Below are 16,447 nucleotides of genomic sequence, written 5' to 3'. Positions count from 1 at the left end.
AAACTTATGCTTTTGATTTTTGACATTAGTTCTTATAAAAAATAGTTCATTGTCCTTCAAATTTTAATTACCTTTTAATCCTTTTCTAAAATTTATGTAAATTTAGGTTAGAGTTATCCCGTTATTAATTGTTTTTAAGGCGCACAATAGGATTGAGACGAAAGGGTTTCACTCAAAATGGACGAATATGTATTGGATTCGTCTCCCTGAAAAGTTTCATAAAGTTAACGTCGATGGCGTAGCTTTTCCTTTCCAATAACAAGAAACAAAACGGCGCCATGATGCTACAACACGCGGAAAAGGAACTCCTAAACCATTTTCCCATTTTACCCATAAAACTTGGCTGTTCTAGTTTGTTGTAGACAAAACTATGCAACGTGCGAGCGGGAAGAATCACATGAGTGCGCACAAAGTATCATAATTTATACGGGCTTTCGAGAATCCATCTTTGACAAAGAAAGATACTATGTGGTCATCAGTGTTTTAGGACATTCACAAAAAACCGACAGGCCATGGCAGTAAAAATGGAATAATAGTCAAGATTTCATTCAAACAACAAAGCATTTTATGATATGCTGGTCAGTTAATCATCGGCCGTCCACATGTTGTCATCGTCTCCATCATTGTAAATGTTCTCCGCCACTTGCCATACATGGAAAGAATTGTCCTCAGCTACACTTGAGATAACCCATGGCTGATTTATGTTCCATGAAAAGTCTGATATTTTTCCTTTGTGACCCGCGTGAGAGAAGAGTAGCTCGGTAGGGCCAGCCTCAAAATCTCCCTCTATCTGCTCATCTCCGACCCTGAGCCAACACGAAAATAAAGCGACAAGGCAATATGTAAACATGTCTGTAATTATTATGCCTTCATAGATTTTGCAGTCTGCAACTAAATAACCATAATCATGGTAATAAGAAAAACTAAGATCCATTATATCAAATGATTGGATCAGTTGCTTACTAATGGATTTGTATCATAAGATGTCGTGATGTACTAATACAATTTTGTAAGATCATTATGAATCAAGTGGTTCAACGATTTATTTCTTTAATTCTATTTTCCACTTTTCTTTCATCGGTTTCCTTAAAAGAAAATGAGAAGTTTGTGTAAAAAAAAAACTTCTTTTGTTAAATCAAAAGGGATTAAAAGAACACTTCCAAATTTATGATATTTTATCATTCAAGTTTTATTTGTCACTTACTCATTTAACGTATGGACTCAATTTGGCTTTTCACACAATTCAATATAACTGGCCCTTTTGGTTTTACGAGACATTGTTAAGAGGGTTTAGCTATTTCCAGTTCAAAATTATTAAATTTAATCCTACCATCTATTAAAATATTAACCAGGCAATTCTTGATTTCGTAACCTTGAGCAAATTGCTTCCTTTAGCAGTAGACCGACAATCAACATGTATAATGAAGAGAAAGAGACAAAGCACTCTGCCCTTACCTGTTAAGATCCCAAACCATCAGCCGTCTGTCAGCGCCAGATGATGCCAACACAGTCTCGTGATTAGGATCCCACTCAACCTGGATTACTTCATCACTATGCAAATTAAAAACAAACCACATCAGTGAGTAAAGAACATTTGAACTTTCTAAACAAATGACTAATACATCATCACATTGAAATTAAATCAACAAAAAACAATTATTTCACCTAAGGAACAAGCCATTGCTTATTTGTTACTAAGATGCTAAAAGTAGATTAGGCGTAGTATTAAAAAAAACAAACATATGACAGACTAACAACTTACGTGTGGCAACTTAAAAAATGTAGTGGAATTGACAGCTTCCGAGTGTCAAATAGACCAACAGTTGTATCTGAAGATGCTGTAGCCAAAATCCATTCGTTATATGGACTGAATGAAAGAAAGTTAATCTGATTCAAAAAGAAAACACATACATGTCACAAAAAATCAATATTCAGTTAAAAGAGCAACAAGAATAAGACGATTAGAGACTTGGGAACTATATTTCAGTTTAACACAACGATGACAATTAAACAAAAAATAACATAAAAAAACTATACAATAAACAGTGTGCTATAGCGGACAAAAAAACAGCGGCTTTTAGCAATGTCACACACACAACCCTATTGCTGTGATCCTAGCAGCAAATATATTACCTCATTTTCATGTGGTTTGACTGATTGTTGGGGTTTGTTAGTCCGTAAGTCCCAAATGACCAATTTCCAGTCATCTCCTACAGATCCAAACATATTCTCATCCTTCATATTCCAGGACACGTCTTCAACCGCACTCTCATGACCCTGACAAGACAATCAAAAGTCCTATTCAATCATCAAAGTGACGAGCAACCTAGCAAAAAAACAACTCTCATCAATAATTCGAAACACTACCTCGTAAACATGAACTGGATCAATCACACTCTCTTGAGAAGCAGCAGGCACATCCCACAAGCAAATCTTATTGTCATGCGAACCACTCAAAAGATACCCACTCTTGAAAGGGCTCCAAGACAAACCATAGCCCTCTTGATCATGACCCCTTAACCTCAAATCAGGGGCAAACTCGATCCCACGCTGCTTGCTGAAATCAAACACATAAACCTCGGAATTACAGGTCTTCGCAGCAACAATATCAGGGTTCTGTGGCATACAACGCGCTCGATTCACCTCCCCGTCAACGGCAACCTTCTGGGAAATCTCTACCTACAAAAAAACAAGCAATAACACAGGATTTTCATCGAACAGTTGGTGCGCACAACTCAACGATGCCAAAAGACGGGGAGTAAAACAAACCTTGGGGATAACCGGGTTATTAGGGTCGGTGGCAACGATGGGTTGTGAGGTGTCGGCGGGGAGGGATGCGTCGGCGAGCATGAGGAAATTGGATTCGCCCTGGGCGGTGTGAGTAGCGAGGAGGAGTTTGTGGACATTGAAGGAAGGGTCGGGGTGGGGTTGGGGAGAGGAAGGAAGCCAATGAACGGTGAGAGAGGGCCATTGAAGAGGATGAGAAATGAAGAAATCGTACAACAGAGGAGTGTTCTTCTTCCAAACGGAGAACTCTTCTTCCACTTCAGCTTCATTATACTCTTCCGCCATTTTTTTTCTGTGCCAAAACTTCAAACCCTCGCGCGCCAATGCCACTTTCGGAGGGAAACACGGCTATAAATAGTCCACCTTACAGTTAGGATGGGCCTGGGCTGGGCTGTGCAACTTCCCCAAGCCCACTTTAAAGTTTGAAAAACTCAATATATAAGTACGAATAAATTACCAAATCTAACCCTATGAACTTTATTCAATTTAATTTTTTTACATAAAGTGCTTTATTCATTTTAGGAATCTCACTATAAGTTACGATAAGAATGGTGTTCCGAACTTTTCCAGATGATTTTTTTTTTCTCACAGAATTCTAGATGAGTATTACTCCCATTTTTGTTATAAAAAGATTCAAAGTTGGGAGAGAAAGTGTTTTCTGGAAGGGATAAATCCAGGAACAAACAGAATAGAAAACAACTCTTACATAGATTCTGGATCATTCCCCACTCCCACCACAATAATTTCAAGAATGACCATGGTCACAACTGTTATAATTATGTCTGTGAGAAAAAAAGAAAATATTTAGGATAATTTAGGTTGCTTAATTTGCCCTTTTTTTTAATATCAACCTTATTAATCATTCGCACTTGCTTCATTTTTGGTTCACCATGTCATCATGAGGGTATTCTATCAGAACTTTTCACGTAACCAGCATGGAGATTTTCAATTACCATGTGTATGATTTTATGTATTGTTTCCTCAAATTAAACCCAAATAAATATATCATTGTCTTTTCGAAGCAATATTTATGAATACGAGTCTGATCTTATCTCTTTGAAATATAATAAATATTTTCGTTTTTTTCTTATATTATACTTTGGCACCAATCATTTTCAGTGTGAAAATATGAAACGCGTTTATATACAAATCAAAGTACAGTACAATAAATACATGCAATTAATTTTTTCAAAAAAATCAAACTACCAACAAAACTCACATTACAATTTTTTTGAACACAACATCATATAAAAAAATGCCAAAATGAATCTAAGGTTACATACATTAGGTGACCTATTTTTACTTTTGTCTTTTCCTTTGCTACTATGATACAACACAAGAACAACAAAAAAAGTAACAAAAGACGGTTATTGACATCACATAACGACACATGCGGCGGGGTTGTCGTCGCTGAAGGCGGTGGTGTACCTGACCTCGGTGGAGCTGGCACGTGCGAGGTTAGTCAGACGAGGGTCGACGTCGGCGTTTCGCACGTACCCAGAGGGCGCTTTCTTGTCGTAGACACCGGGCGCGTAAGGGTGCGCAACGACGTCGTACGGGACGTAGGGCCATAGCTCCGCTCTCTTTCCGGTGCGGTGAGAGATGCGAGACACAACCTTAGAGGGTTCAACGTAGCCCGAAACAGTGACCTTACTAGCCTTCCGATCAACCTCCACCTGAGTCACCCCTTTCATTCCCTCCACCGATTTCTTCACCTTCCTCTCACACCCTTCACAGTCCATCTTCACTTTCACCTCCACCGTCTGATACACGCATCAAAGATTCAATCTTTTTTATTACAAATGAACGTGACGTGATGTGATGTGATTTCATGTGAAAAGTGGTTGGTTTACCTGGAATTGTTTGCGCTTCTTCTTGAGTCTGGAGCTGGTGTGGGAGCAGTCAAAGAGCTCGGAGATGTGATCCAAAGCACCCATTTTTGCGTTTCCTCTGCTACTATGTTTTTGTCTTTGCCTCTTCTTTTACTCGTTACACTGTTATTTATAGCCATCAATCACCATGACCTAAAACCTAGCAAATATCCGAAACAGTAGACGGTTGTGTGAAGGCGACACGCTCCTAAGTAATAGAAACAGCCGACATAAACTAACTCTCCCTCGTCGGTTGGATTTGTCTTTTTGCCACGTGTCCAACTGATGATTCGACAGAGATACACGTGTCAATTTCTTAGTTGATGGGAAGCAATGGGGGTGGCAATGTATGGTATGGGTATCCATTCTATCTCTCTCAATTAAGACTTTCAGCTCTATTATTTGTAAAAGGAAATAAATGTTTCTGCAAAATTATCTGTTTTATTCTAATTTTGGCTGAGAAATTTATCTGCTTTGAGTGGTCCACACACTACAGTGTCTAACTAATTGAACATTTACTTTAAAAACCGTGTTTTTATTAATTGTTTAATATGTGTTCAGTGTATTCTGGGTGGTGTTAACTTATTGTTAGTGTTATCCAAGGATTTGGTATTTCAATATATTCCCTTGGTCTCACTTGTTTGTGGTGGTAAATAGTTGTTCGACATGGCTGAATTTTTTAATTTTTATGATTACTATTTCGTATTAATATTTGTGAGTTTAAATTACCATGATAATGTATTACTATAATTATTTTAAATAATTATAGAAGTTGGAATTATTAATTTTAACAGTATGTTATTTTTAACCAATAATATGTAAAACGTTAAATATTACTAATGAAAATATTAGTTTGAGTAACTTTAGACAAAGCAAGAAAAGAAAAAAGGAAGTTCCTTTTTAAAGAAATTGATTTGCTTTCCTAGTTGTTGGTGGGGTTGTGACGTGTGAATAAGTTGTCACTCCATTTTAAGATTTGTAGTGATAAATAGGATTTTGATTTATCACAGATAAGTTTTATTTTTCAAAATTAAGAGATTATGTAGTGGTATATAAGATGTTAAAAATAAAATTTTTATTATCGTGAAGAATTCTTAATGCTTAAATAAAACTAATTAGAATGTCGAGCTTATCAAAATAATATATTTTGTCTCATCGCATAAAATAAGTTAAAGAATGAATGTTGATGATTATATAATAAATTTTAAGTTCATGATATTTTTTATTTTAAATAAAAAATATTTGTATTTGACATTTTTTATATTTTTGTAGTATAGTTTTGCGAGATTTGAGTTATATTATTATTTGACGTGGATCTATAAAGAGTCGAAGGACGTAATAATAGTTTATATATTGTACAAATTTTTATATAATATTGTTTTTTTTCAGTAAAGTACTGATTTTTTTTGATTTTGGAGATTTCATGTTACACTTCCTTGTATTGATGTTATTTCTTTGTTATTAGAGTGCTTATTAGAAGTAAAGATAGATATTTTTTTTATTGGTGATTTTTTTTTTTCTTAACATAAACTAATAATATACAAATACTAACAAATAAATTGTGGTATATTTATTTACCTCGTGTAAATATGAAAAGATTTTATCATAATTAATAATAAAAAACATATGAAAATGATTATCAAAGACAGTATAATAAATGGTAATAAAATAAATGAAACCAAAACTATTAAATTAGTAAAAAGATGACAAAACTATAAATAGACAGAAGAGACTGAATGTTATAATTATAAGGAATCCATTATTTTTCCCAGAACATGTTTCTTTAGTAGTTGTGAAGAGAAATGATGAAAAACAATTAAGTGTAAAGAAAGAAAACAAAAGTGTAAGCAAGTAAATGGACCTTTTCTTCCTCCATAACGGGAGAAAAGTAAAGATTAAAGGGGAAATTTTTACTTTTCTCAAAAACAAAAATAAAAGGCAAAAATATGGTGATTTCTTGGGACATTATCAAAAGAAAATTTCTCATGAAAACATGCCTTGCCTAATTTTGATAAGACACAACTGCTACATTGAGTGGTTTTAATTTGAGATCAAAATAAACATAAAAAATATTTTAGAATAAATCTGCAGCTAGCCCATCACTGTTTGATTGATATATTTTATGGATACATAACTCTGAAGACTATGTCCATGTGAAACCAATACTTTTGCCATTAACATTAAATGTTTATACACTGCTGTCTAGGAATCTTTGGATGTGCCAAGGTAAAACAAATTAATTAGCATGGAATTAGATTCGCTGAGATCACTAAAGTTAAGGACCAAACAATTTATTAATTTATTAATTACATCCTTATTCTAAGTTTAATTTTTTTTTTCTGTTTTATTTAAAAATCTGAAATTAGTCGTTTAGATTTTAGTTTTTTAAAGTTTTAATTTGGTTTCGATTTTTAAAAAATTAATATTATTTATTTTTTTTTGTTAAATTTTTTAAGTAAAACAATAATTTTTTTATCAAAATTAGCAACTTCAATTTTGATGAAAAGTTTTTTTTTTTTATTTCAAGAATTTAACGAAAATATTATATTATGTCAATTTTTTAAAAATCGAAACTAAATTGAAACTTAAAATAAGAAAAATTAGAAGATCAATTTGACATTTTTGAAAAAAATAATTAAACCCTCTATCTATGATTAAATGAACCTGTGTGAACATATGACTAAATTTATGTGCTGTCTACATATACTCAACACCCAAACAAATAAAAGAATATATATATTTGTTGTGACTTGAAGCTAGCAAGATTAAACAAAACTTTGATCGTGACCAACTTAATTAATTTATTCGTCCATGTTCTATTGATTTGTGTTTGGATTATTGAGCCAAGGTCCACTGTGTGATTATGTCTATTGGCCTCTAATGCAATAAGATTAAGACAGTTGTTTACTGAATAATGATATCAAATTTATTGTCTATTTCAGGATGGGAAACTTGTGGTCATGCATTTACTTTTATAAAATATGTTCATATTATCCCTTGAGTTGTCATTATCAGTTACAATATATGTCCATATTGCAGAGTCGTCTTAAACTTAATTTCTTTTTTTTTTTTTTGGCAAAAAAAAAAATATGGCAAAGGAACAGATAAAAGCGACTATACGATGGAAAGAAGTTTCTGAAAATGGTTTAACTAAACTCCTTTTGAAATAAATAAATTTCAAGTTATAAATTACTTTTTCCAATTACACAACCAATTCTTGTTTCAGTTTCTAATACTACCAAAACATCTTAATACACAACGTTAGCATATTTTTGTTATTGCATGAGTTTTTATTAGCAACAGCAAGAAGTTTCCATTGTGAAAAGTGGAACAAATAATTCGTATTTGTTTGGGGGTTTAAGTAGCAACGAGGGGGTGCTTATATGAACCATCTCAACTAAGCTTTTTTTTTTTTGCTTTGAGCCCATTTTAGTGGGCCTCAGTAAATTGGGCCCCGCCGATTCGTTTGAAAATTAAATTGGACTTAGCGCATGGAAGAATGGGTGCTGACATAAAAAAGAGGTTATTTATTTTCTGCAACCCTATTTCTATGTGGATGGGGTGGTTAAAACACCAAACTGCCCCCACTTACCCTCTCCATCTCCTTGCAATCATTATCATCCTTGTCTGTGTATGAGTCGATAATGAAGAAAGTGTTCTTAGTCGTAATTTTTTTTTTCATGAAAAAAAAATAACTTTTAGATTTGAAAACGTTTTCAAATTAAAGTTCAAAATAAAAAATATATTTTAAATTATACAATACAAAAGTTAAAAAAAAAAAAAGTTTTAGAATTTGATATTAGAAAGTATTCCAAATTAGCACCGAAGTGGAACTAAGTTTAGTGGTAAACTTGCATGAAAGAAAATACTAAATATATGAGAAACATGAGAAACCGAAATATTAACATAAAGTAAGGTGAAGGTGGTCGAAAATGGTATCTATATACATTACATACTCTTACAAGTTACATCATATTGGTTGGGTAGATAAGTATGAATTTGGTGCAGAATATATATCACTCTCTCTAATCTTTAAACTTTAGGAGTCAATATTAATGAGAAAAAAAAAGTGAGTTTGGTAAAAGTGATTGGCATATGGTCAAAGTCGGTACCGTTCCTATGTCCCCTGGCTCCATGACTTATGGGACAAAGACAATTATTAATTACATGCTAATTTTCATATTAAGTTCCAATCTCAACTATGTTAGATGCAAAGTCCTTTTTTTTGAAACTTGGACAAAAAAGTGAAACACAAAATTACGTCAATGAGAAACAAAAAATTAATTAGAGAAACAAAAGACGTGAAGGTACACTGCAGATTTTGTGTAAAGAAAAGCTATATTATTATTATGTGTCTATCTATCTAAGACAAAAAAGGTAAAAAGGAATTAGGTAGCTAAGACTATAGGGGATATAAACATTGGTTCAAACTTCAAAGACTGAATCAATCATCCATATATATCCTCTTCCAGCTTTTCTACACATGCTTTTCTGACTCACTTACTTAACCACTGGTAAAAAACAGCATGCAACATTGCAATTTTGGTTTAGTCAAAGTTGCACGAGAACCACTCATAAAGTTCTTCTCTTACCCCTTTCTTTCACTGTTATGGGGCACTCAAAAGCTACCTCATCCAACAACATCTACATGCAAGTAAAGCATGCATGAGATTGGGATTGGGATTGGGATGGGTCCTTCCCCCACAAAAAGACAATTTCCTAGTTCACATGATTTGCGTGTGTCGGTCTCCAATGTACAAATAATATATATATATATATATATATATATATATATATATGTATATCAGAATTCAACCCACACATGATCATATACATGCATACATTTATATGCACACTGACCAGTAACCACAACCACTCAAGAACATGTGTGCCGTCCTTAATTTCTTTATTTCACGAGGATTCGATTTTCATTTTTCATCTTAAAGTATTCGGCTGTCCTAGCTATAATCTACGTAGTATTTGCTTGTAAGTTACTGACTTGGATTGCAATATGCAACCAAACAACGTTAACAACTAAGAAGAAAATCTGATATGATTGAGGAACAGCTTAAGTTAATTATGGTTTGTTTTTTTATCAACTAGATGTTAAATACGATGACATCACAAATTAGCGCATCAGTGTAATGTGACAGATTAGGTTTTAGTCGGAGCTGTGTGTGCCCATAATTATTTATTAAGAACCAGATTTGTTAACCGACCAAAATTATATACTTTTCTTCAGTCCATCTATCTTTCTCCTCTTTTAATCCTCTGCTGCAGTAGATTATGCTGCCAGCTAATGAACCTATAGCTATAGATATAGTAGCTATATGTACTACGCAGTAACCCAAATATTAAAATACTTAACTTAACATAATATCAGTTACTTACATTAATATTATCAGACAATGATGTTACATGCATATCAGTAAAGATAATATATAATTTGCAGCAGCATCTGGTTATTTTGGTTAAGATAAAAATATAATATTTGCATCTGGTAATGCCGAAAGTGATGAAAGAAGTTGAGTTTTTTCTTTCTTTTAACTTGAACCAAACAGATTATTCCACCAATAGAACACATTGTGAACGAAAGAACACGCAATTCTTCGTAACTTTTTATGCAGTGTGGAGGTGGTACGTGGTCCTGCGATTACCCCAAAACCATGTTGAAGCATCTTGCTTTAACCCATCCAAGTCAAATCTTTGATATCACCCAAAACCTAACAAAAATTAAATGGCCCTTAATTATTTTCTTTTCTGCATAAATAGATTGGTACGTAATGGGGTACACGGAACAGGACAAAGCTTTGATGTGAACAGATTTGGTACGAGATGAGTAGGTTCGGTGCTTAATTAGTTGTGTTTCACCTTGTCCACGAGTTATATAGCATCAAGGAAAATACCATACCTCAGTTACATCACTATACTATTTCTCAGATGATGATGATGATATATACCTTCAATCTTGTATTTCTAAATTACCAAATATGCTAATTAACCGACCATATTCTTAAACCCAGAATTCATTCATGATATTAAAAACCTAAGTTAGCTAGGCGAAGTTGTTTCATAGAAAAGAGTTAACTTCCAAATACTTTAGATAGATTTAAGATGAATTGTACTATGTTTAAACGAGAAGTATGAGCTAGGATATTTAATGGCAGAGCTAGTTGACTCTTTGCATGTTTTATACATATATATATGCAGCAATAATGTGAGTGGCTAAGGTGGTACTTTCATTGATGAATTTCATTAGCTAAAAGGTTGTGCTATGTTCTAAGTTGAAAAGATTACATTAATTTACCTTCACGGCAATGTGATAAGTATATAGTAGCTGATGGTAGAACAGAATCGAATCACAGTGCTCTATAAAGGATTACCCTGATTCCACGACATTTCCCTATGTTTAATGATTGCGCGAAATCAAAGTCTCAGAAGTTAATTAAAAAAATTAGGAAGGTGAAGAAGGAATAAAGTTTTTGACCATTTGTATTATTCACAATAAAGCATTTTAGGGGATTAATTAGGACTACCTTTTACGGCACAAGTTCCATCTTATATGCATATAACAAAAGAAGATAAGTAGTTGGGAAGTTACCCCAAGACTTTTTGCATCAAAAACGAGAAATGGGGTTAACATGTTACAAGAGAAAGCGAAAGATAAGAGAATATTATTATTTATTTTGACACCATAAAAATGTATATTTAAAATATTGATAAAAAAAAAAATGTGTGGGAGGACTTAACCCTTGGTCGCATTTGCACAAGTACCATCCAAAGGTTGATTGTGGGTGGCGAACACATGGGTCCATCACCACCACACACCATTCTCCTCACTCTTCGCCACACCGCAATATTCTATTGAATTCAACTCAATGATTCGTCTCATCCATGAATATGCATCATCATCATTAACAGATTAGGGTTTAGAAGAAAAAAAAAATGAATAAAATAGAAGGAGAGAGTCGATGACTTTTCCTCTCCAAGACGGAGATTTGTTGGTGTGTGCGTGCATGTGTCACTTCACGGTGTTGGCTTGACACATAAACAACTTTAATCAATGTTCCGTGATTTGGGATTCCACCGGAAGCAGCGTCAATAACGTTGTGTTGTTGTGGGTCATGATCACGGAGCTGTTTACATGTGTGTCTCCAAGAAGATAGCTCCAATGTAACGTCCAAACCTCAAAGGAATATCGTGACCGTCCTATGTGGATGTTGACTATGTCTACCATTCTTTATCCATTTATCTAATAATTTTCTTTAAGTAAAATAATTATTAAGTTAATTAAATCCGTAACTCGCAAACAATGCTCTATGTCACTTACGTGTTCTTTTTTGGCTTTTGCTTTTGCTTTTTATGGACGGTATGGTATGTGAATACACGCCTTCAACCACTGAACCACCACACAACTATCCAAAAATTCGAGACCTTTGCTTGCAAATTTTGTTTTAGGTCATTTTGGTTATAACTTATAATAAATAAATTAAGAAATTATAAAGTCAAACCACATGTATTTCGAAAATATTAGTTTAGCCCTGGGAGATTAGTTTTTCTAAAGGCATGAATCATATCACAGAGTGGGTTTTGCGAAATTTAATAGCTCAACCTTATCCTTAACTTTGTTTTAATCGAAGATGTTTGATATAGTTTGCATTGAATTTTATATTCTAAGTATGATATATGAATTTAACTATATTGGGGGAGATACACAATTGATATTTTCCTTACTTAATAGTTCTTCAATCACTTTGCATTTTTTTTAGTTTTCTCTTAAAGGGAAATTAAAGTATATTAGAATGGGGGTATAAAAATAGTGAAGAAATAAAATTTAGAAAAAAGTAATGAAAAGGAAGCATCCTAACTTCGTATATAATTCCTCACGTATAATAATTTTTGAAAAATTATCATCATTACATTTAATATAAGATAATTAAAGTCGAATGTTATAGGACGAGTGAAATTCCATAGTTCGAAATGACTGAGTACGACGAGACGTACTAAAATAGTGAACCAAATCTAATGTTGTTTTTTATTCAACTTTAGATAATGTTAATAGTTTTTTTTTTCATAATATATATTCTCGATAAATTGTTCTATATACACAATTGTTCTATTATTTTTTACATTTATTTATTAATGTAACTATAAAGAATTGTAACCCTAAAGTAAGACTTTTGTAGTGATAAATAAATATTAGTTATTTGAATATTTATTTAATATTGTTATTAGATATCTGTAAAAAATAAAATATTAGGCCATTTTTCGCAATCCTTCTAAGTTGTTTGAATAATTTGAATTTCGCGAGTTGCTTGAACATTTTTTTACTAAACATGTTAAAATTATATATTTTATTGTTAAAAAATGCAACGCACAATTAAGTTTCGTTTGAATAATTCATTCGTGCACGATCAGTTTTTAGAAAGTAAATTAAGAATAACAATTTGATTTTCGTAAAATCAATTTTTAGTTTTTTTTTTAATGCAATCAAATTTATTTCGTTGTCAACCTAATTCAGTTCAATATGTTTTTGACCAAACGTGCATTTCAACAAATATCATTTTAACCCAGATAGGTTACAAAATTTACCGTTGTAGTTGTACGATGAAGATTAATTCATAAATTAATGTTATTTTATTACGATAATATCATAGTCACCACGAAAATTAGATTTAACTGGTCAAATATTCAGTAGGATTACTCGTTATCGTTACACTTTTGAAACATAATAAAAAATCAATTAATTAAATATAGTTATAAAATATTGTTTCGAGATCGTTAAGGTAATTGTTTAATAAAAACATTCATCGTTAAAACAACCTGAAAATTATTTCCCTCACATTAAACATCCGTTTTGATGCACAAATTCCAAACTTACTGAATAAACTAAAATTTAATAACCGATGCTTACCCACTAACTCGTTCAACTACGCTTTTAATATTATTTAAAAATAATCATAAAATTTTGAAGACTTTTTCGCTCCGTTTAGTTTGGTAAGAAATAATAACAGTGGGAAAGAAGGAGAAGAAGAAAAATATATGAATATTGATTGTTTGATAGAACATAAGAGAATTATTTAAAAAATAATGGATACAAAATTCGTCCACAAAATAAAAAAAGAAAAATGTGAAATTTGATTTTATTTAAACAGCAAATATCTTTTGCTAGATAAGTTTAGTTTGGGACTTAATTATTATTCTTATTCTTATTTTTCTTGTTATTAATATTCATATCTTCAGTTGTTTTCTTTGGTTACGAATTCTGTTCTTGTCATAAAAAACGAGTAATGACAACAAAAGTGAAAATAATAATAAAAAAATATTTGTAACCAAAGAATATAAAGAAGTAGTAGGAAGAATAAGAGATGTGAGAAAGAAGAGGAATGGCGAATTTGAAAGAGAGAACTGAGAAATGTGTGGAGTATTCTTGAATAAAAAGTGAGGGTTTGTTTCACAGGTTCCTGTAACTTTCTCACTTGCCACCTACTTGGAAATTGGAATTGAATTCCTTTATTTATTTATTCAAAGCAGAAGAAACGCCTCTGAAATCTCTGACCCGATAGTTTAGTCACAAAATATGCATGTGGTACGTTGTTGCTTACCACATCTTGCACCTATTTTCTTAAATGCTTATAGGACAGGTAAGAAATAAAGAACAAACAAAGTTAAAAAAAGAAAAAGCTAAAGAGAGACTCCACCACACCCTATGCCTCTTTCTCTCATTTCCTTTCCAAGTTTTTCAGTTACTTTTTTTCTGCACAATCAAAATCCATCCATTAATTGACCCTCATTAATGTTGCTATTATTTTAATCACATATAAACTTCAACCGTTAATTTATTCCTGTCCTCAACTTTCTTTCCTTACTACTTTTTCTGTGCAAGCAATTTTGTTTTTATTCAACCACTCTTTTATTATAAGTATATGCATATTTGCACACCACCACTAGCCACCACCACCTCCAACACTGCCACAACACAACACAAACATAAACATATCTTGCTGTGAAAACGTGGGAAAATAACTATTTTTTCATCCTTGGAACCTTCATCTTCCACCAAATATCAACATCTCAGCATGCTGCGTTACTGAACAGATTTGAGGAGAAAAAGGCTCAGTTTTTTTGTTCTTCATCACTTCTAGAAGTTGCCCTTGCCCTTTGTTGGACATATTATGGCTATTCAAACGCAGTGGTATCCAAATAATTCTGCTTCTTCTCCGTTCTGGAACAATGGTCATTGTGCTCCTGGCTTCATGGACTCCGGCATCAGTTTTCAGCACAAACAACAGCAACAGCTAGCAGAACAGCATTTGGGAGAGTTATGCAATGGGAGTCAGGGAGGAGCATTTGATCCAAATCTTCATGTGTGTAGTTCAAAAGGGATGAATTCTCCTATGTTTGCTATTCAGTTTGAGAAACAATGGGGAGAGATTGATCAGTATATGAAATCTGAGGTTAGAATTCATTCGTACACAACTTGGTTGTTGTTATTATTATCATCACTATGTTATGTTATTTATGATAGTAAGTTGAGATTTTTATTGTTGATTTTGAATGGGATAGGATGAGAAATTGAGATACATGATAAAAGAGCATGGGAAACAACAGGTGATGGCATTGTTGAGAAAACTAGAAACTCGAACACTTCACGTCCTGAGAGAAAAAGATGTAGAAATTGCACAAGCCATGAAGAAAAGGTTAGAGTTAGAAGAGTATTTGAAAAGGTTAGAGGCCGAAAACAACAAATGGCAGAGGTTGGCTCAGGAGAAGGAAAACATGGCATTGACCCTTTACAAAACACTGGAGGAAATGACAGAAGGTGGAAACTTTTTGAACAATGGGATAGTGGCAAATGATGCAGTGTCGTGCTGTGGAGAAACTGGGGGAACTGAAGAGAGGGAAGAAGAAGAAGAAGAGGAAGAAACTGCAGAAAAAGGTTTAGAATGTGGAGGGGTGAATGTGGATGAAGTTGAACAGATTACGAGAAAAGGAGGAGTAATGGTTTGTAAAAGCTGTCATTCTAGGAGGTCGTGCTTTCTGTTCCTCCCATGCAGGCACCTTTCTTCCTGCAAAGTTTGCAACGCTTCCCTCGAGGCTTGCCCCGTCTGCAGAACACCAAAGAAAGCTACCATTGAGTTGAGACTTTGATTTTCTAGGCTCTGATATGAGTACAGACTTTGATTTTCTAGGCTGATATTCCCGGAAAAAAGTAAATACAACAACACATAGATTGCTTAGCTATGATGGATGATGATGATGATGATGGATCTGCCAAGAATCAAGATACATGGACATTACTCATTTTCATCTCAGTGAGTTCAATGTTTCAAGACTCAAAACCTTAACTATAGTTCAATGTCTTTAATATTCTTCAAATGTCTGGTTTATTTCCTTAGGACTTTTATGTGTTTAGATCTAATCTGTAGAAGACCAACACAAGAGAATTTGTCAAATACAACATCTTCAAATTTCTGCAATATTAATCAGTCATTTTTGTTTTTCCTATTTAACACAGTGATGGTTTCTGTGGCATATCTGCTATGGAACAACTTTATAGGCCTAATTTAGTTTCCTTGTATGGCTAATTGGTCACTGAGATTTGTGAAATGTGATGACAGCACTTTTTTCTGAAAGAGTGGTTTGCAATTTGTGCCTATGATGGTGGAGATTGAGTGGTGTAGTCTATTCATCACCATTGATATTTTTGCAGTGATGATGTCTGCACATGTAGACAGGGCTATGTCTAATATTGTTGGCTTGTGAACAGAAGGATCAAATCAAACCCT

General features: G+C 33.2%; 3 protein-coding genes across 3 annotated transcripts; 1 reads left to right on the top strand and 2 right to left on the bottom strand.

Moving 5' to 3' along the window:
• Positions 1–402: 402 nt before the first annotated feature.
• Positions 403–3,135, bottom strand: LOC114169867 (WD-40 repeat-containing protein MSI3-like). The gene is made up of 6 exons (XM_028055225.2): positions 2,770–3,135; positions 2,368–2,679; positions 2,134–2,277; positions 1,763–1,887; positions 1,456–1,551; positions 403–806 (listed from the first exon to the last, which is right to left on the bottom strand). The coding sequence occupies exons 1-6, from the start codon at positions 3,070–3,072 to the stop codon at positions 584–586; spliced, it is 1,203 nt and encodes a 400-aa protein (XP_027911026.1). The 5' UTR covers positions 3,073–3,135; the 3' UTR covers positions 403–583.
• Positions 3,136–3,943: 808 nt separating this feature from the next.
• LOC114169868 (heavy metal-associated isoprenylated plant protein 26-like) lies at positions 3,944–4,875 on the bottom strand. Its single transcript, XM_028055226.2, has 2 exons — positions 4,641–4,875; positions 3,944–4,550 (listed from the first exon to the last, which is right to left on the bottom strand). Exons 1-2 carry the CDS (start codon positions 4,722–4,724, stop codon positions 4,164–4,166), a joined length of 471 nt encoding a protein of 156 aa, XP_027911027.1. The 5' UTR covers positions 4,725–4,875; the 3' UTR covers positions 3,944–4,163.
• A 9,747-nt stretch (positions 4,876–14,622) lies between these two features.
• Positions 14,623–16,140, top strand: LOC114168946 (putative BOI-related E3 ubiquitin-protein ligase 3). Its single transcript, XM_028053932.2, has 2 exons — positions 14,623–15,115; positions 15,225–16,140. Exons 1-2 carry the CDS (start codon positions 14,834–14,836, stop codon positions 15,807–15,809), a joined length of 867 nt encoding a protein of 288 aa, XP_027909733.2. The 5' UTR covers positions 14,623–14,833; the 3' UTR covers positions 15,810–16,140.
• The last annotated feature ends 307 nt before the right edge of the window (positions 16,141–16,447 follow it).

The sequence above is a fragment of the Vigna unguiculata genome, chromosome 11 (genome assembly GCF_037176805.1).
Source record: "Vigna unguiculata cultivar grain cowpea cultivar isolate G323 ecotype 2 chromosome 11, ASM3717680v1, whole genome shotgun sequence".
Lineage (NCBI taxonomy): Eukaryota > Viridiplantae > Streptophyta > Magnoliopsida > Fabales > Fabaceae > Vigna > Vigna unguiculata.
Note: the sequence above shows the minus strand (reverse complement) of the source record. Positions and strands in the feature narration are given on the sequence as shown.